General features: G+C 40.9%; 1 protein-coding gene across 1 annotated transcript in view; it reads right to left on the reverse strand.

The window, feature by feature from the left end:
• Window positions 1–220: 220 nt before the first annotated feature.
• The window catches only part of LOC107997905 (uncharacterized), a 121,227-nt gene continuing 99,784 nt past the window's right edge, over window positions 221–21,663 (reverse strand). Inside the window, exons 3-9 of the mRNA XM_017056846.3 lie at window positions 20,729–21,082; window positions 16,927–17,160; window positions 16,498–16,671; window positions 11,630–11,723; window positions 8,647–9,201; window positions 5,637–7,663; window positions 221–3,494 (exon numbers count right to left, since the gene is read on the reverse strand). Coding sequence (XP_016912335.2) covers window positions 3,339–3,494; window positions 5,637–7,663; window positions 8,647–9,201; window positions 11,630–11,723; window positions 16,498–16,671; window positions 16,927–17,160; window positions 20,729–21,082 — 3,594 coding nt within the window. The 3' untranslated portion in view covers window positions 221–3,338. The remainder of the gene's footprint in view (window positions 3,495–5,636; window positions 7,664–8,646; window positions 9,202–11,629; window positions 11,724–16,497; window positions 16,672–16,926; window positions 17,161–20,728; window positions 21,083–21,663) is intronic.

Here is a 21,663-nt window from a genome sequence, read left to right on the forward strand (position 1 = left end):
CATTATTTTTAATCCATTAAAATTTATCGTTTTAAAAATACGTTTACTCGAATTAATAGTTAATACATTATCACTCATCGTTTTTCGTGAAAATAAATTGTTCACAAATAATATCGTTAATCTATACAAAGTGCTGTATTATAATTAATCAATATAAAGCGTAATAAAACAAATTAAATTAAAGAATAGAAATGGGGAGAAGAAAATACACAGGGACAAATATACAACGTACGACATTTATTCTCTCATTTTCCTTAAATCGAATATCCTACGTACGGGTAGATACAGAGGATTCTATAAAGGTACATGAATTTCCATGAATTCTGAAAATTCGAGGAGATATATCAGCGTACCCTTACGACATCCCTTCTATTCCTCTCTGTCGTGTGCGTACAACTGTGTATGCGTGTGTGCGTATCTATGCTCCACTTCCGGTTTGCGCTAGTCCATCCATCTAGGATTCGTACCGCGTTACATCTTTTCCTTTCAATCTTTCATTCGAACGACGATGATCTCTCTTCTCCTCTTTAAATAAAACATTACTCGACGTTCGAATTCGAAGTCGGATAAAAATATTTTTTTCTTTTTCACGCGATTTTCTCACGCGACCATATCACACACACTTTCGATAAATTCCAATTTATTAAAAGTTTTCAAATAACTCGGTTTCGGAGCGTAGAAAATTTCGATTCGTTCGACACACCCTCGTTGATATTATTTCGCTCTCCTCTCATTTTTAAAATCTTTCATTTCTCTTTTTCTCGAAATCTTTGCTCCTCCACTTTCAAACCGTGAAGCGTAAATATTTACATTATTTCGCGACAACAACAATCGCCGGGCTGTCTCCTTTTCGAATCGATAAACGATTCGACCGAGAGAAAGTCCAACTTTCGAATTCGCGCGGACTCGATTTAAAATTTCAATGATCTCGCGACTCGAATCATCTCGGATCGACGTTTTCAATCTCCGAGGAGTAATCTGCTAGGAGTAGCATTGCGTCAACCGAGCGCTTAATCAATTTCTCTTTTTCTTTTGAACAAGGACCGATAAAACTAATTGAACGCATTTTATATACACATCGACGCACAGTCTCTGGTCCTACGCGAGAATTATCACCCCACGTGATATGCCACGGGCTCAATTTTCCGCTAATTTTCCTCTTCGCCGTCCGTTCGTTCGCCTTTCTAATCGATACACTCGCTAAATTCACGCAGGTTTACACCAGCTTTTTAACCTGACTCGCCGATCAAGTTCGACCAACGATAAATAAAATTCAATACAAATGATATGTAAATCGAAGGCGACACTTTGACAATACGTTCTATTGTCTTCTTTTTCTTTTTTTTTTCTTTTCGTAGAAAATTTATCTCCAAACAGCGCTTAATTTTCTTCCCTCATCGTATTCCAATTGCTTAAGAATTTTTTAACAATTCAAATTTTTCTCTTTCCCTAACGAACCCTATTCTATTATTTCGATTCGATAAGAAAATTATCGAATCGAGAGAACCATGCTCGAGGAACGAGTATCGTGGCGTGAAAACGTGAAAAGTTATCGCGAAACTATATATAATCCAGATTCTTAGGTCATATTATCTTACAACGAGCTTCTTCACGATAATTTCGCTCCTCGAGCGCGGCGATATCGAAGCTCTTTCTCTTCCTCCATTTCCTGTAACGTCGCTTATCAAATATTGTCATGGACTCTTTCTCGCTTATTCTCGATTACAATAACGTCGACAAGCGAACGAATGATCGACTTGAACTACAAAAAATCGTTGCGTCGAGATCGGGGTGGACACTTTCGAGAATCTTTCCCCCCAATTTTCTCCTATTTTTTTCTCTCTTTCCCTTTTCTTTCGACGGAGAAGAGGAAGCAAGTTGCGATGCGTTAAGGGCACTCGAAAGGTTGTACAGTTTCCTATGAATGAAACGGCAATTAGGCCGTCACAACACCGACAATTTCAGTCCCGTAGAAAAAATATTCGCTCGATATTTCCTACTAAACTCTCTGCGCAGCGAAGTTACAGTTCCCGTGGTTGCAAAAGCGTACAAGCTCTTACACGTTCGACCCCTTCGAAAAGTGGTGAACCGTGTCGACTTTTTTAACATTTTCCTCTCTCATCGACCTCGAACAATTTAAATATACTTTCGACGATAGCGATTAATCTATCATGCGACTCGACTAGAATAATTTTCTCCCCGCTCCGCGAATTTGCAAGTGGGCGTCGTAGGCGGGTATCAGTTATCTCGGGCTTCGTATCTTTCAAGATTAAAGAACTCTGGAGAAAGAACGGAATTTCGAACGGAATCGAAAGAGTTGAAAATAGGTGGAAAGTAATATTGAAAAAATTTTTCAACGTTATTGAACATTATCGAGTAGTCTCGAGCAGTTGTTCGTTTTTATATAAAGTTTACAGAGCATGATTTATTTCAAAGGAAGAAAGGAAAGAGAATTCTCAACGGAAAATCTTTCCCTCTCCGATCGTGAATTTTAGGATTCATTCTCTTACCGGATTTCAAGAGGTCGAAATAAAAATAATGTTCAAGAAGAAGAAGAAGAAGAAGGGGGTTTCAGTTAGAATACCGGCTATTGAGCAAATGCTTTTGAAAATTCTGAGGCCGAGTATAAAAAGAAAAAAAGAAGAAAAAGTGGAATAGAAAAAAATGCAGAGGAATTAAAGCGAGTTAAAGAGGTTGAAAAATTCACGAGGATCTTCGTTACCGAAATTAACTGTGTCTGTTTGATAGCTATCGTGGAGCGAAGGAAAGATGCTTTTGTAAATATAAAAGCTCGGTGTAAAAAAGAATTAAAAACGAAAATTGAAGCAAGATTTTCCGTTCCGTTCTTTCCCTTTAGAAGTAACATTTCCTCGAGCCATTGATTCTTTTTACACGCCCACGTACGCTCGACAAATATGGCACAAGGGTCATCAAGACTCAACGACACTACGAGATACGATGCTAGTTCTTTTCAAGAAATCATTAAAAAAAAAAAAAAAAAAAAAAGAAAAGAGAGAAAGAGAGAAGGAGAAAGGTAGAAAAAACAGATAAAAAAAATAACAAACAAAATAAAAAATGATACAAAAGCGATAAACAAGATCGTTCATAAATAACAAGATGATTAATAACGGAGAAAAAAGAAACAAAAAACAAAGAGAGAAAAAAAAAGATATTTTGTGAGCGATATCGAAGAGTGACTGGCCAAAAGGGTTCCAGTGGATGTTGGCAGGGGGCCAGAGAGTCGTTGGAAATTGCTCGGAGACTTCGCGTAGCCTATTGTCGATTGAACAGACGGTATCCATTGGGCAAGATCAAGGATCTAGGGATGGAGCCTCGATCTATTTCATCGAGATCGTCCGTCGATTGGTTTCGAGCAAGCCGTTCCCATTGTCGGTGATCAGGGGCCCTCGACGATGCATCGTGGCCGTGGTCGAGTTGTTCTTGGGGCTCGAGGACGTCGTCTCCGTGGTTGCTCTCGTTGACGTCAATCTCTTCTGCGAATTTTTTACAAAATTTTTTTAAAAGTTGAATCTTTCTTTTTTTCTTTTTTTTTGTTGATGAAAAATTAGAATAGAAAGGTAGGTTATAGGTTAGGTTTATTTTTCCTAGATTCGTGTTGTATTTTTCTTTTTATTCTACAGCTTGTGCAAATAGCACATTTTTCCAATGTTAAAATGAGGATATTCTCTGAACTAATATTCTCATGTTACAAAAAACGTTGTAATCGACTCGCATAAACTCGAGAATGGATCGATTATACTAAACCAATATCAATATTCCTGTCATCCGTGTGCCTTTTTTGCTAACGTTCCAAAATTTATAGCTTTCACGTTTTTCTATAGTTATTGATCAGATCATTTTCAGTTGCGAGTCGTGTCTTTTTATTCCAATGTTTCATCAATATTGAAGATTCAGAGATCGAATGACCGATATATTACTTCTTACCTTTCTCCATGAAAATATTTTCAAACCTAGCTGGATCGCAATTATTCGATACGTGTACTAATGATTTAGATAACAAAGTAACAATTTTATTATATTAACGAGGATTGTCGAAATAAAAGATTGATACAAAATTTTGAGTTTGAAACAAATTGTAAAGTTTTCACGAAATACATCGAAATAAAATTTCTACTATATTTTATTCAAATGGATGCGTATTGATTGATCCAAATACACTGAAATACGTCAAAACGTGTTCGATTCGATAACTTGTAAAAGTTTACGCTTTAAATATAAAATAGACTAATCCCGAACAAGATGGTCGAGATGGATCGATCTCGCCCAAAATCTATAAAACGTTCTGATTTTTAATTATTTTTGGTAATATATTGCATATGAAATACGTTAACGATCGTTTTTGTTTGTTTTTAATTAAAAAAAAAATCAAGTTATATACAAATTGCATATCCCCGAAAATTTTTTACGTATCTTTTAAACTTTAATTTATTGACATTTTATCAATAAATAACGATTGTTTCAGAACGTTAAAAAACAAACGGAAATGCATGGATATAACGTATCAGAGATTGTATTACGTTTACGTTCGTAGGATAATATATCGTCGAACGATTATTGAAAAGACAATCGTCATCGAGATCAAAATTTACTTCAAAATTCGATCACGCGATTTGCAATTCGAAATTCGTTTGAACAATGCTCGTTATCCAAGTGATAAAATATTAAAGTTCGATTCATCTACGAAAATTGATTAGAAATTCTAAACGGCGCCTCCAACTTATCAACAAGCAAGAGAAAAGAATAGATTTGAGAGAAGACGTGGGTTTATTTGTTCCTCTCTCTCGGTCAATGTGTGATATTATGTGATCCAGCTCGGAATATCCCCCCACCGCGAAACTTTATGTTCGTCACGAGAGTATCCGCGGCAAAGTTTGGCAATCAGAGATCGCAGGGATCACGTAAGAAGATCACGCGGCGGAAGGAAGGCATCGCTCACTTCCGGCCTGTGTGTATGCGGAGCGAGCCGAGAGTCCAGGCACGTCCTCGTCAACGAATCCCGGAAATTGCGGCACGTAAAAGCATCGCGGGATTACTCGCAATTCGAGTGTCTTTCGTCTCCCTCTTAAACACTCCCTCGATCGCGATCTTCTTCTCCGTTTTATCAACACCCGTTCGTTAAAAAACGGCCAGGGAAAAGCTCGAATCTCGACTATTTTTTTTTATAATTCCTAATTGCGCGCTTCTTAATATCGTTGTTATTGTATCTATTCGATTTTATAACGAGTTTTATCTTTGAAGAGGAAAAGTATTATTTTAACGGGAATCATCTTTTCTCTTTGTCATGAAGGATTTGAAATACCCGATTCGAAGATATTATGAATTTTTCAGTCGTCGATACGCATAATATATTTTTCCAAATCTACGAAATAGTTTAATATCCGTAATAAAGAAACTCCTTTTGATTCTTAGAGCCGCATTGAACACGCGTTAAACTGAAAAATTTATTGCTAAAAATTTAAATTACACTCACGATCCATCCCAATCTATTATCTAAAAACTTGTATTCCTTAATGTCTCTAATCTCTCGTCGAATCAATCGCGCTAATTAATCGATATAGAATCGCATGAGGGAGAGCTTGTACCTCGATGTAGAAAATTTAATAAAACGAGCTCACCTCGGCCTCGTTCTCTTTGTAGGACCAGAAGTCAATCTGTCTGAGTGCTTCCAACTGGTTCTCGAGCGGGTCGGTTCCATTGGCTTTGCTGGTGTCCTTCTTCCACGCGTAGATGGGTCGCTCGAGGCCCACCTGCACCTGATTACCCGACCGTTCCTGCTCCTCGCCGCCCCGCCTTTCACTTTCGTTCCTCGCGTCCTCCTCGTTCTTCCTCCACTCGCTCCCGCCGTACCTGGGCGAGGAGACCGCGGACACGGCCACGAAAGCGTTGTTCTTCGACTTGGACGAGGCGGCGTCGGCCGTGGTCCCCGGCTTCGAGATCGGCATCGCGGTCACCCTGTGGTAGGCGAACTGTTTCCATTTGCCGGGCCACGTGCCCGTCGAGCTCGTCTTCCCGTAACTCCACTCCTCGTTCATCTTCTGCTGCCACGGAGACAGATCGTTGGGGCTCTTCGCTCCCCAACCAGTCCGCTCGCCCGACTTCCTCACCCAGCCATCGTTAGGATCCTCGTCCTTCGCCTTCACGGGCCACGAGTCTCCTCCCGCCAACTTGTCCTCGCTCGTTTTCGACTCGTTCCAAGACTCGTTCGACTTGGTCGACCACGAACCACCGCCCCTTACGCCCCACGAGCTCTTCTCCCCTCCTCCCTGGATTTTCGATATCCAGGAGGAGGAGGAGGAGGAGGAGGATTGCGGAGTTTTGGCCAACCATTCTTCTCCCTTCACCTTCCTGGTATTCGCGTACCAAGGTTCGCTCGGTTTCTCGGGCCAGCGATCAGCGCTGATCGGCTCGGCCCACAAATCGTCCCGCCTATCCATCCAGGAATCGTTCGATCTCTCGGCCCAAGATGCCGATCTGCCGTTCAGAGGCTTGGCCGACCATCTCCGAGTCTCGTCGGACGGTTCCATGGGCTTGATCTGGTAAGGCTTCCAGGTGGATTGGTCGGCCGCCATTACCCACGCGCCCACCGACTGGATCTTGGGCAAGCCAGCCTCCTCGTCCGTGCGCCACGCGCTCTTCTTCCCTTCGTACTTCCTTCTCCAAGCGTTCGAATCGTCAGCCTGCACGCTTTCCGCCTTCGCCCACTCGCTCGGCCTCTTCGGGTCCGAGAGCAACGGCCACGGTGACTTCATCGAATCCTCGGATCTCCCTTTGTACGCGGCGGAGGAGCCCTCTTCCCCCTCCTTTTTCCTCTCACCGCCCGACTTCTCGCTCGACCACGGGGCGCCGTTCTGCTTGTCCAGGCCCAACTTCTTCACCAAGTCGGCGTTCGGGTTGTACGACTTGCCGTTCTCGTCCTTCGGCCACGGTTTCGCGCCGGGAAGCTTGTGCGGCCACGTGGCCGGGTCCGAGGTCAAACTGTTCCAAGTTTTCATCGTGATCTGCGGCCTCCCCTTTTCCTCCCCCTCCTCCTTCGCCGACGACGATTTACTCGCCTCGGATCGGTTCTTGCTCTTCTCCCAAACGCTGTTCCCTTCCTCGCGATCGTACGATTTTACAGGCCTCGTTTCCACGGCTTGCTGCTGCCACGAGGAGATGCCAACGGGTTTCAACGCTTTCTCACCCGGCCAACTCGATCTGTCCCTGTTCCAGGAGCGGTGCACGTTCCGTTGCTGTTCCCACGTCTTCTCGCTGCTCGCCGACACCTGTTCCCCCTCCCCCTGGTTGCGAAACGCGGACCAATAATTCTTCTCCACGGGTGGGAAATTTACGCGATGAGGCCAGTACTTGTTAGGTGGCTGCCTCCAAGACCACTTCTCGGAGGTTAGAGGTAGAGGGGGGCGTTCCTCCAGGGTTCTCCAGGGTGGATCGTATCCACCGTAGGAGAGGTCGGGCCAGCTCTTGCTCAACCGGAAATCTCGTTGCTCGTATTCTCGATCGATGGGATATCCATCCGATTGAACGTTCAAGTCGCCTCGATAGTCCTCCTCTCGAAGGAACTCTCTCGACGCTGGTGACAGTTGATCGTATCGCGGCCGATGGTACGGATTTTCCGGTATGTCGTAATCCGGCATTCGTTCCGGATCTGGAAAAATCGAATTCGAGAAATAAATCGGTTAAGAGGGATTCGAAAGTTTTTGTCAAAACTGGGAAGCGAACGGAAAGTTTGCGAGCGAAATGTCTGAAGAGAAGCGACTTGTAAATACGAAGCGATGAAAAAGTAATGGAAATTTTAACGATAGAAGAGTTTCGAGAAGAGTTTCGAGCGGAAAAGGAAAAGTAGAATTCAATTTGTATGGATAAAATATTGTATATACAATTTGTTATTATCATATAATTATACACCGCGAATAAATTTGTTTAAATCGCGTGTAAATATAGTAAAATTCTTCTTCGATGTTATCAAGTTTATCGATGATATTTTATTAATATCGAGATTTACCCGATAACTCGAAATTCGATTTTAAATCAACGTTTGCTTCAACAGCAATAGCAAATATTTTGCACGGGTAATTGCACGAATAAGCAAGAAACTCGCTCTCGAAAGAGTAAGAATTTTTCCAGGTTAAGCAAAGAGGGTGATTATGCGGGCTCTTTGCTAAAACTTTTCACGATAGCCAAATGTAATAGAAATAAAGTGAAAAAAAGCGAACCAAGAGTCTTTTTTTCTGAAAAAAATATTCTGTACATTCTGAAAATTATCCTGATTGCATTGCTTAACACGAAACGCACCAATCACTCGAAATATATCTATTATGTTATATTACAATATCTTTACATCTCGATCACGTTGATTCACGAACAATCGGAATTACCGAAGGAGCACGGTGTGCTATCCCTTCTACCATTCCGACGCGTCACGTGACACGACGCAACTTTGGCGAAAGACTAGTCACGTGACTATTTCTATCTAGCACTGGTAGTGGGGATAACGTGACGTCACGTATCTTAGCCTGACTTAGCAAAGGTATGATATATTCTCTCGCAACGAAATCGAGCTGTTTCTAACGAATTAAGTTTCAAAAGAGACTGTGCAATTCAAACTAACCAAAGTCTTTACGAGTTTACCTGAAGGTCTGTCGTACACGCTCGCGAATTCTCTGCGTTGTTGAACATGACCGGGTTGACGATTTCCAATCTTGCCAAACCGCATCAGCCTTTTATTGCCAAGTTCGCTAACTTGGTTCGCCAATATCGGTTTTCTATCGGGTGGAAAAGTCTTTGGCTTCCCGTTCGACTTGTCCTCCTCGATCAGATCTCTGATAGAGGTCAGGCTTCTTGGACTTTGCGGAGAAGAGTGGCTGGTCCCTTGTTCGGTTTCACCGTGAACGTCTTGTTCCCAAGGAGGTCCAAACAGTCTCTCCGCTATCAGACGCCATTGAACAGGCGTCGTTTGCCACGGTATCTCTGTAGTGGTCAATAGCGGAGGTGTGGCCGGTACGGAAGTCAAGGGGGTCGTGGAGAGACGATGTTTAGGCTTCTTCTTCTTCTTCTTCGACTTTTTTCGCGATTTCCTCGACTCGTTCGTGGATTCGGTTGAGAATAGGTTCAAGGTGGGCTGGTAACTGCGCTTGTCTGGCTCCAACTCGTCTCTAGATAGCTTCAACTCGTCTTCCCTGTTCACTGTCGATCGCAGAGAGAAAAAATTATTAATAGGTATCCCTTATGCAACCATTCCGTTATTCAAACGAAATATTATTTAATTTCATCGTTCAATTTTCAGGTGAATTTCAGATTGTATTGGATTTCAGATTATACCATGCAGATCGTCTGTTAAAATAACAAGTAAAAACACTTAAACGACTTTCAATACGTCGTTCAGCGGGATTAAAGAGTGAAATCTTCGATTCAACGAGATCCAAATATCCCATAATTTTAATTTCTAAAAGATTCCTTTCAAGATCGAAGTCCGATAAGAAGGTAGCTCCATTCCACGAAGGAAGCCGTTCGCGGGTAAATAGATTCCGAGCGGAGTTAGTTGCGGGAACGGTCCAATCCGGCGGGGCTATTAAAAAGGGAGAAAGCTGTTGCAAAAGGGAAGACCCGCGCTGCTAATCGCGTTCGAGTCGAGCGAGGAATCCAATAAAGGCCTCACAATAGGTTGATTAGAGCGATAGTGTCTGCATTATTGGCCGACGTAATTGCCCTCTGACAATTAGTCGATCCGTATAACGTGGAAATCAATGTAATTCCGCCCGTGAGAAATTCTCTTTCTCCCCCATTTTCCCTGTTGCGCCGGTTTCTTTTCCACCCTCCATCGCATCCATCCTTCCTCTCGTTCGATTACTTCCTGCCACGCGAACAATATGTTAACCCGCCATCTTGCCGTTTCCGAATTAACCGGAAACGAACGAACGAACTCGAATCTCTGGATAATCGACTCTGTGTGATGGTCTTTTACGTTGTCGACTCGACATTCTGCGGAATAATTACGCAAAAATTTCGAATCATTGGTGTTGGATAGAACAGTTCTCTCGAATTTTTTTGGAAAATCTAATCTGTAGCGTTAATTTCATATGAAAAATGGCAGAAGATGAACAAAAGGAAAGAAATTGACGTTTATTCAATTAACATTAACTGCAACTCAACAATTTTCTATTTTTTAATTATTAAAAAATGGATGGATAATTTTAATTAAACAAAGCCAAACACCGCTCGAGCATATCTCTTTCTCTTCATACATAACGTAAAAGGACGAAAAGCTCTTAAATTTTTCCAAAATTTGTACAAGCGAAGTAAATTTTATAAGCATGGAATATCATTCGAAGATAATCCTTCGCACGTACTAATAAATATTCAATCGGCATCCGACAAACATCAACGAAGCGCGATAGATCGTTAAAATCGTTAGCGTTAACGATTATTTAATCGAATTATAGGAAAGTGGAAAACGCAGTAAAATGAAACAAATTGGTCGGGAATCGGAATTTTAAAAAAGAGTATTAAAATAATAAAAAAATCGTTGCCTGGCTCTCTGTATGCAAAACTCGCCCCTTAATTTCGCAACTAACGCGCGGTCTCGTGGCCGGGATAATGCATATACGGGGACAGTGAATAATCCGAGAACAAGTTAGTCCGTGAATCGGTGGAGGAAGAGGGGGCGGGGGCAGCAGTAGGTAAAGCGGTTTGCGCGCGAGACCATCTTAATCTCCATTACAGGAACAATGTCGCTTTAATAATAGCCATTTGCTCGCGCTGATGGATGAGCACAGCCCGGGGGAGAACACGTTTCCAGTATCGCGACGCGGTTTTCGCCACGAGTAAATCGACGCCCACGCTCTTTCATCGATCGACAACGCTTCTTCTCTCCTTTTCATCCCAATGCTTTTTCCCCTTTACCACAAACTTTCTCAAACTCGAGAAAAATTTTTACAGAGCCTGAATCTTATCGTGCTCGAACACGATTTTTTTGAGATTCGATCGAGTCAATTAATGCGTGTCTAAAAATTCGTGCAATCTAAAACGAAGAGAATAATCGCGTAAATATCTTTTCACTGCTACGCGTATTTTATTTCGAAGAAGCTTATTATAATCGAGAATCATCCTATAAAAATTTTCACATGTTCGTCTGCAGAAAAATATTTGGAAATTAAGCAACCAGTTTCAATTCCTTGGTCTTGGCTCGACCATAAATCTTGGAAACTTATTTATTTCTTATCTCCGAACACGAGATACAAGTGTCGAACAATAATTAACGAAGGAAAGTTCATTCAGGGATTTGCAACAGGTTTCTTCTTCGCGGGATCGCGAGACTAAGTCTTAACGTTGTTTGCGAAACTTGCTCGATTATCGCTCTCCGTCGTCTCACGGGCAAACAGCGGCAAGTCGATGAACCAAGTCCAGGTCACGCTTCCCTTTAGCTTCACCCTTTAACGATACACGAGAGAGATCAAGAAAACAAGTTCCGAGATTCAGCCGCGGAAAGACAAGCTCGACGAGGAGTGGAAGGAACTTAACAAGAACCGAACTATTTAACCGATATATCAATTGTAAACTATCCCATCGTGCGGAATTCCTTCGGTCAGGAGGGGTTGTTGCCACCGTTACTTACCGAGTAGTTTGTGCAGCCGTTCCCATCGCCTCGGATCTTCGGCTAGTTTCGTGAGAAGTTGCAGCAAATCGTCCAGTAGGGCGTCTTCTTGCGTCTATAATTCGAAGATGATTTTTAATCATCGCTCGGGGAAAAAATAAAAATGCGGAAATTTCTTTCATTTTCGAGAAAGCGTTCGTGAGCGATTAAAAATTAGAAAATTTTAAAAGCTAACAATACCGACGAATCTTTTGATGTATAATGCAAACGTAATGTACGTAACGTGATACTAAATTATGCGTCAAAGAGCGTCGATATTTCTTTCGAGGCTACGAATGTTGTGTAATTCGATCCTTGTCGAAGAACACCGCGCGTTGAAGGTTGGACAGTGACAGAGAATATGTTCGTCATTTTTCTCACTGTGTGTGTGTTTATATTGCCGTTCCACGAAAGAAAATAAACGAACAATTATTTAGATAGTAGGGTGCGAGTTGAAGTCTAGTGAAAATTATAGAGAGAACTGAAATAAAAGAAATGGTCTGTTGGGCGGACGGGATAACAGTGGCGGTCTTCCGGATCCCGTGTTTCGTAATTTCCGCTCGACATACTCCCTCGATCCCTTCGTATCGAACCTTTCACGTCGCCGATTCCAAATTAAGATTAACAGCCTTCGCTTCGTGTCCACCATTCCAAGTATATATCCTCGGTATTCGTGGTGCGAGATTCGACGCGAACGTCGAAAGGAAAGTTTTTTCTTTTTCTCTCGTCGATGCTCCTTGTTCAACTGTCCTTTTAATGGAGATTAACGCTCCTTGAATCTCTCTTTGCTGTTTTTTTTAATAAAAGCAGTCTTCCTTTCTCTTTCCTCGCGGAATGGAAATTTGTTTTCCTTGATAAAAATCTTACGGATTTTCGTTATTTCCATCGCTTCATTCCCTATTCTCCAGCTATTGTTTCAAGCTACGCGTCGATAAAATTTTTCGATACTCTTCCTGCAGCGCTAATACAAATGCTCTTCTTCCTTTCATCGAATTTCTTTAATAAAAGTCATCCAATAAACGTGTTTACCTCCACCCTCGTCTAATAAAAATCGGCACCCTTCTTCTTCATCCCTTCCCTCCTTTTTTTCCGTTTTTTATCCCCAAACGCGATGGAGATTCCAGAGGGTTCTCCTTTCTCCTTTCGTAACGCGAGGATAATCGAGGAGGCGGGGAGGCGCACGGGGGATATTGAATTAGCCGTGAGAATGCGGCTCTTTGCGAGATCCGCGCATCCTCGACGATAAGCACAGCAGGTAGGTGACGCGATAATGGCGTCCGGGACATTCTTGAGGCACGGGAAGAACGCGTCCAATTTGGCGAGGACACGGCAGCATTCCCACTCGAATTGCCACTCTCTGCTCGTCTCGCTCTTCTGGCTCTCCGCTGTGGAATGCTTCTATCCGATTTCTTATCCATTTTTTTTTTTTTTGCTTCTTTGAACTTATTTACTAGGGCCAAATGAGTCTGCACGTTAGATAGATTTCAGGAGATATGGCGAAGATACGTCGATTTCTCCGTGAATACATCGTGGTTTCTTCGTTAATTTTTTATCTGTTCTTTTTATCCAAAAAAGAACTAACGAGGAAAGTTGTTCGAATTTTTATTGGCACGTTCGATGATATTTCGAGCATTTCGGTTGGTACAACAAATTTCTATTCGATTGAGAAAAGCATAGAAAGATTTTTTTTTTTTACGAGGATGCTCGAGTTTCGTTAAAGAGGCGTCTCTTCGTGGATCCAATTGTCGCAGTAATCGCGACACAGTAAACTAGTCGCTTTAAGAATATTGAATTAGTCAGAAATTTTTTTCTCCGTGAATACATCGTGGTTTCTTCGTTAATTTTTTATCTGTTCTTTTTATCCAAAAAAGAACTAACGAGGAAAGTTGTTCGAATTTTTATTGGCACGTTCGATGATATTTCGAGCATTTCGGTTGGTACAACAAATTTCTATTCGATTTGGAATCGAAGAGGTGGATAAGAAAAATTTTCGAAAGAATTCGATTCGATTGAGAAAAGCATAGAAAGATTTTTTTTTTTTACGAGGATGCTCGAGTTTCGTTAAAGAGGCGTCTCTTCGTGGATCCAATTGTCGCAGTAATCGCGACACAGTAAACTAGTCGCTTTAAGAATATTGAATTAGTCAGAATGGGTTTATTCTTTGTGCTAGAATTGTCGGTCAGAAGAAACGGGGACGATGCAACTATATGTGTCTATCCTTTAACTCGTGAAGAGCTCGTGTAATTTTCTCTTTCTTATTTTTCATCTCTTTCGCACGAAAAATGTCATCTTTTGTGTTCTTCTTTGCTTATTTTACGTATTATTAAAAACTCACGATGAACATCTTTTGCACTCGAATGATGACTCTCACATATTTGTTGCTCGAGAGAGTTATCTCATTCGAATTCGAACGACGACAATATTTATTTACGATCTATTTTTTTTAGAATATCGCTTTATGAATAAATTCTTAAGCTCTTCGCGTATAATCTCATGAAATAGTAGAATAATATAATAGAACAGTTAGATTTTCTTATCTCAAATTAAATCGCGGATCGGAGTGAATCTTCGGTATTGATCCGAGATTTGATAGTCGTGGCAGAATATGAAGATTATTTTCAAAGTTTTTGAGTTTTGTAAGCAGAAGAATGTGGTAATGATTCGATTCAAGCGAAGATGAGTTTGATTTTGAACGACGAAATTACTTCTATTCGCGAGGAAATTGACGATGAAGAGAAGGAAAGTGGTGGTGAAATAAGAGGTGTAAAAAAAGCGAAAAATAAAAATAGAAGGTGAATGAGAGCGCACGTTATCTTAACAGGAGTTAAGAAGGATTATAAGATTTGATCTCAACGAAATAAGAAAGGCGAAAGACATTTTACCGTGATACCGTGTCCTGACAAATCGGAAAATTGCATCTTGCCGATTGCTTTAGAAGATATAACGCGAAACAACGATATATAGAGTTTAATATTCGAAAAATTTTCTTTTTTTATACGATACGTAAAAATATAAAAGTTTTATACATTCAACTTTGTACGTGAAATCATTTTGAGTTAACTGTAACAAAATTCATGGAACATCATCTTGAAAAATCGTCCTCGAGCGCAAAAGATGAACAATAATAATATTATCTTAACGAATCTAAATAATAATTAAATCTTCTTCTCCTCATCAATCCGTTTTCAACCACCTCGAATCGAAATTTAAAAATTTAAAAAATCCTTCTTCGTCTTCAATTGCATATAATTTAAACTATCATTACTTTAATCATCGTCTCGATTTAAATGCTTTCCTTTCGCGAAAAGACGTTTCGATTCTCGTCCGATGATTATTATTTCCGGTCGATAGACGTTTCTCACAGCCTGTGATTCGCTGCGTGGGACAAGAACAAATAGCCTGCACCCGATCCTCAACGCGGGAAGGAAGCGGAGGAGCATTGTCTCTTCGTGATAAAAGAAAACTTGAGGGAGAGGGGGCGGCATTTATCATCGCGTTTTATTTCCATCTCCCGATCGTTCCGTGACAACTTTCTCATTTGTATCCGCTTTTTCTTATCCGCGATCGTTCTTATGAGTTTAAATCCAAGCTCAAGTCCTTCCTACCGTTTCGAGCAGCGAGATGAAAATGGCCTTTCGAAATGGAAATTGAAAATATAATTTTTCTAATCTATCGAAAAGAATTATATTTATTCATTTTCCCATGTAATAAGCGATCGTTGCCTATTTGGCTTGTTATGAAAGGGGGAATGGGTTGTAAAAATTTTTTCCTTGGTACGAGTTGAGCCACGTATTTTAATCATATTAAAATTTTACATCCATGGAGAAGGAGAAAAATTTTTCTAATATTTTCCTACACTTTCTTACTTTCAAAATTCGATATTTATATAAGAAAGAAAGATTGAATCAAGGAATAGATTAAAATTTTCCTAATGTAACTATCCTCTAGAAATTTTTCTAATATTAATTACACTTTCTTATTTTAAAACTCTATTAACGAATACATTCAATATCTTTATCAATGGATTAAAATTTTCCTAATATATTCTAATGTTTAGTAATCCAATAAGATAGTAATTTTCTTAATGCAACTATCCCTTAAAAATTTTTCTATTATGCTACACTTTTCTTACTTTAAAATATTTATATGAAAGAAAATTAAAATTTTCCTACTGATTATTCAAGATAATAATTTTCCTAATGTAACTATCTGTGCGGAAGAAACAGACATTTTCGTATCATTTTTTTCAAGAGATAATTGTTCAATTCGCCGGGTACGAAAGGTAATTTAAAGTTTGAAATCCAATCTTTGGTGTGGAAGGGATGCAAAGAAGTTCATCTAAAATCGGTAAGAGGAGAATGATGAGGAAGGCGTTTCGCCAGCTGTTTCGTTATGAAGACACTTTGGTCGAGGGTTGGCTGCCGATTTGAATCAACGTCCACGGGGATCAAAGTCCGTGGCGCAGGTGGCTGGAAAGACGCTTCGAACAAACCCGCCACCCTGTTATTGGCCCAAGAAACACTGCTGGACTATCGATCGCGGATGTAAGCACGCCACTTTCTCGATCGATCGCGGCTAACTGTCCATTTCTTCTTCTTTGAAACGAGTTGCAACCACTCCCCCTTTTGCATATCGATATTAATATCCGATTAAACAAACGTTCGTTACATAGATAGAATTCATTTATTCGAATTTATTCGCGACTCTCCCGTGTTGGTCGATTGAAAAGTTAAAATTGATAAGGCTATTTGAAGGATTAAGACCGCTTTTTAATATTAGAATTTGTAAGAAAAAAGATAAATGGAACGTTAGTCGAGAAAGGATTAATTACTGATAAAATTTCCTCTCACCCCCAATTTTCGAAGCTTTTGCTTGGTCGCGTACCCCGCCAGCAAGTAGGATTTCAGATCCTTGAGGGCCGTTTCTTGCCTCTTGTCCAATTTCTTCGCGTCGCTCCTCCTCGAGTATCGATCGTCGTCCGCTACGATCTCGTCCTCGCCTCGCGATCTCTCCGACTTGACCGGCTGCGAGCAGGAGAAAAAGAGAATTTTCGAGAGAAATCATTGTCGAGAGATTCGAAAAGTTGCTCGATGTTTTTAATTTCTTAAGAAGCCGAGCGGCGGAGTAAAAGTTCGATGCTCGACGATCAAAATAGAGAGCGTTGCTCGTCGTCATCTTTGGGCGACGATGCTCGACAAAAGGATCGATTTATTCGAGTATTATTGGCGACGATGCGCGAGAATAAGGGAGAATCTCCTCCTATTCTTCGAACCTCTCACCTCGACCACGTTCCTCCTTCGAACCGGCTCGAGTTCCTCGTTCAACCGATTCACAGTCCCCTCCGACGGCGGCTCGCTCTTCGACGACACCTGGGTCTCGTTGCTGCTCCCTATCAGGATCTCCTTCTGCGTGCTCAGCTCCTTCTTCACCGTGGGCACGCGCTTCGTCTTCGTCCGATTACCCTCGCCGTGGTTCCAGTTCCGCTCCTTCTTGTACTTCACCAGCTCGACCACCTGAGAGCAGACAATTCTTCCGTGTACTCCGGGCGAATATTAAATAAATTTCTTTCGGCACAATTATTAGGAATTAAACGCGAAAGAGGAACTCGAAAAGAAGAAAAATTATTATGCATCTTTTTTATTTATTTTTTCCGCCCCCCGATTTCGTCTCTCTCGAGATATTTTTGTCGATTTTATCACGACTTTTTTAACTTTTTGGATATATACAAGCGAGATTATTACAGCGAATATTTAGTTTGGAGTTGATAAGGAGTTTAAAAGTTGATAGGTTCTCGATTGATAGGTTGCTCGTTACAGGAAACGTAAAAAGTCTTGTAGACATTTGGAAACGAGAAGAATCGTTATCAGCAGTCGATGCATAAATTTTTATTCGAAAAAATTGGAATTATTTCTTTTGTATCAATGGCACGATGTATAATAAGAAAAAAGTATAGGAAACATCTATACAAACGTATAGAATAATTTGTAAAAATTATTAGAAATTTTGTTCGCAGTACAAGTGAGACACAAATAAATGTAAAAAAATAAAATATTCTTCGCAAACTCTCGTAATTCTTTTTTTCCTTTTTTTCTTACTCCATTATAACAAGAAAATTTCACTTTTAAGTTATGCAGGACATTCTTATCTCGAGGGTATTTCACAGAAGCGTAGCACGTAATTAAGATTCTACTAAATGAAAAAGAGGATTTGGAGGATCTCAAACTTGCCCTACTTTCAAAATTCTCGTAATTTCAAAAAACAGAGAGAAAAAAAAAAGGATAAAATTCGAACGCGATACCGTAAATTTTCACGAAGGTAAAATCGAACGAATTCGTTTTCTACGCGGACAGCGGACTAATTAATTTATTCCATATAACTCCCCTTCGATAGAACAAATTGCCGGTTTGTTCGGCACATACCCAACCCTACCACCATCGTGTCCCTCTTGCTATAATAACATCGTTAACAAAACGAAAGTTTTGTTGCGAAAGAAAATGAAATTATCTCACCGGAGTATCTTGATTTCTGGGCCACGGTGCAGAAATAGGTGAAACAAAAACGTTATCGATTTTGCACGAATATCCTCGATATTTCGACCAACGAGAGCATCCTCGAACGAGAAACCATTAACGTAACGATCGCGTAATATAACGTAATTGATATAACGAAGATTCATCGATTTATCCAAAATTAAACCGATAACGAAATATAGTTAATCGACCTAACTTTATACTCGATATCCCCAAAGTCGAAAAGTTAATTTCGTATCGGGGACACGACGTACGAATTTAACGAGAAAACAAGTTGGAGCGATAAAAAAAAAAGGGTAACGTTGTTGTCTTTGGGAAAGGAATCGCGAAAAGGAGGAGCAGGAGCCGAAGACGGATAGTCGTCCTCCACCCGAATTTAAAATTTCAAATCCTGCTCTTAAGACGCTACAAATCGGTTTCCGATCGCGAAACAGTCTCGGACCTTTGTCGATGCAAAGTACTTTCCGATAGTCTTCCCGATCCCCTCGTGCGCGATACAAACAGACGAATTCTCGAGCGGAATTCTCTTCCTTTAATACCCTCTTCTTCCAAACCAACTGCTTTGCCACTCTTCCTCCCGATAAATCGAGACCGATAAACGATACGATTCTCTCTCGACTCGAATTTCGAGTAATTTTTTTAAAATCTTTTTCTACGTAATTTGAATTCAATTAAAGAAAAAAAAAAAAAAAAGATTTGGTGGAGCAATCATCACGATCGATTCGATTCGATTCGATTCGAAAGAGGGTTCCGCGTCGAATCGCGAGCCGGAAATGATCGGTCAGCAAGTGGATAACCAGAAGCGAGCTAGAATTGAACGTTGTCCTGGCGTGCGGCCAGGTTAATCGTAAATGGAGCGTGGTAAGAAAGGCGAGGGGGCAGGTGGTAGGTCAGGGCCGTTGCCGGGTCAGGGTTCACCCCCAGGAACGCTTTATCCCCCCAACGCGGTGGTGGTCAAGGCTCGACCGCGATGCCTTTCCCCGAATCGGGTCATCGGGCTTTTGCGCCAACGAAACGACGAACGATCGTGGCTGGAGCAAGGTTTATTTACGTATGTACGCGAAGCTCTTTCGATAAAATATTAGATTCATTTTGTCGTCCACGCAAATCGACCAACTTTTATTTTTCCAATAGAAATTCATCGATCAGATCCTCTTGCATCCAATCGAATGCAATCGAAGTGCAATTAACATACGAGTATCGTCGAGTTATATTTAGTTATATTTAACTCTCTGCTAAATTATCTCTTGGGACTAAATAAAAAGATAGTCGTTTTCGAGAGTTCCGTCGACGCTTGTAATCGTATATTTTTGACGCATTTTCAGCTTCTAAAAACCAGAAGCGTCTGAAGAGATCTGTAACAGAGATAGCTGATCGATTATCTCGATATCTTTGCTCTTAAAGATTCGAGGAATTCCCCTCCACTTGAAGGTATCGCGAGCCAGGTCGTGTCTCACATTATGATCCTGCCTACTTTGTTTGTAAACAAAGTCTCATCGCGAATAGATCGCGCTCTCGATACGACGAATGGATAGTCCAACGTTCTAATACTGCGTCGTGCTTCGACACGTGGGACACGATCACCTGCTGTCAGCGATGGGGAAAATTTAATAGTCGAAATCACGAATAAAATTGCCTGGATGAATTAATTCGATAATTCATCGTTCGTAAAATAACGATAATTGGAAATAATTGCGATGCCAAATGACGTAGCTTATATAATTCACTTTTTGAGAAATATACCATTTGTTGAAGACATGTGTCGAAGAGAATTTTACAATATCTATTCGCCATTACAATATTATGAATAATATTATTACGAAGAATTGTTTGATGAAGAGAGAAGAAGAGAAAAGTATTCTCCCATGGATCGAATTATTTTATCCTCATCTTGCACGATCTCGCTTCTCTTCGACCGACAGTGAATATATATGTGTACATAGTGTTTCTAACAATCGTGTTCTAGTCTGTATACGCGGCTTTATAATCGCGTGGCTACGATCAATTGAAATTCCGCGCTCGGCACGTTACTCGAAACGCAGGCAAAAGCTTTCTCCGATTCGTGCCAGATGGTCCAATCTAGCAAAGTTTCAAGCGAAATTTCAATATAGAAGCGTACCGATACGAGCTGCACAACGAGTGTCAAATTTACTTGAAAAACTTGCGCGGTTCGATCCCTCTTTTTCCTTCCCGTTAGTTTCACGTTTCATTTTCGAGGAGTGGTTAAACGATGTATGCTATATATAACCGTTCTCGAAACGAACGCGCACACCTGCGCTTTTTTCCACCTTCGGTCGATTCTCGGAAGAAAAACCTCTTTCCTCCTCGAGGAAAAGGAAAAGTTCACTCTGCCTCGCGAAACAAACGAATATTTCCACCATACACCGATGAACCGACGTAAGAATGGGAAAAAAAAAAAAAAGAGAAGGAAATAGTCTTCTCGTCGCAATCTCACTGTAATTATTAGAATATTAAAATTTTTATACTTTACTCTTCCAATGTAATACACGAATAAGGAACAAAGAAAAGAAGAGGAGGAGGATGAACGTACCTCCTGGTCGTATTTATCGACGATCTCGTCGGTAATGGCCTCGTTCGAGGCGACATCTTCGTCGGAGCTGTTATTGACAGCGATCACTTCGCGCGAGTCGAAGTTTTTGGAGGGAGACGAGATCCTGTCGGAGATTCCTGGCGTGGACGGTGCCGCGGAGACGTTCGAATTCCTAGTGTCGTCCCTCGACATCGCCTCGTGCGACTCGGCCACGGCCTTCAACTCGTCCTCGTACTCGTCCTCGCCCTCGTAATCCTCCTCCTGCTCTTCGTTCTCGATTCGTTCGATCCGCGAGCCAACCGCGACCCCGCCATCCTCCAGGCTGCTTGCGTTTCTTCTTTCAGGATTTATAATCTGAAAAGTGCAAGGAGAGACGAGCGTGCGCTCGAGCAACAATGATTTAACCGTTGACGAGAGCTATTTATAATTTGCGTTCTTTAGAATAGACGGTAGATCCGATTGCGTAAGGTAAAATATTTCTTTCTATTATAGTATATAAGAAACGAGTAAGATAATGTAAAATCAGAATTATTAGAGAGTTTTTTTTTTTTTGGTAGAAAGAAATATTTATCGATGAAAATGAAATTTAAAAAAGAAAAAGACTTTTTTCGTTCTATCTAGAGTAAGTAGAACGGGGTATCGATTAATTAAAATCGTTTTTGAACGTTGTAAACTTTCTCTTTCCATTAATGTGTAAATTAATATAAAATTGTCAATGAAATTTACTTTGTCGGTAAGTTAGACGACGATCGAAAAATTTTGATCAGCGCCATCTCGCGTTTGGATTCGCGAAGCTTCGACTCGTTACTAGCGTAGCAGGATACGCGAAGAGGTATTCGTGACGTCACGAGAAAGAATCGTGCCACTATTTTTGGTTATGCGGTTCCTGATACTTTCTAATTTTCAAGAACGTTACAACGAAATTTCATTAATTA

The sequence above is a fragment of the Apis cerana genome, linkage group LG5 (assembly GCF_029169275.1).
Source record: "Apis cerana isolate GH-2021 linkage group LG5, AcerK_1.0, whole genome shotgun sequence".
In the NCBI taxonomy this organism is placed as follows: domain Eukaryota; kingdom Metazoa; phylum Arthropoda; class Insecta; order Hymenoptera; family Apidae; genus Apis; species Apis cerana.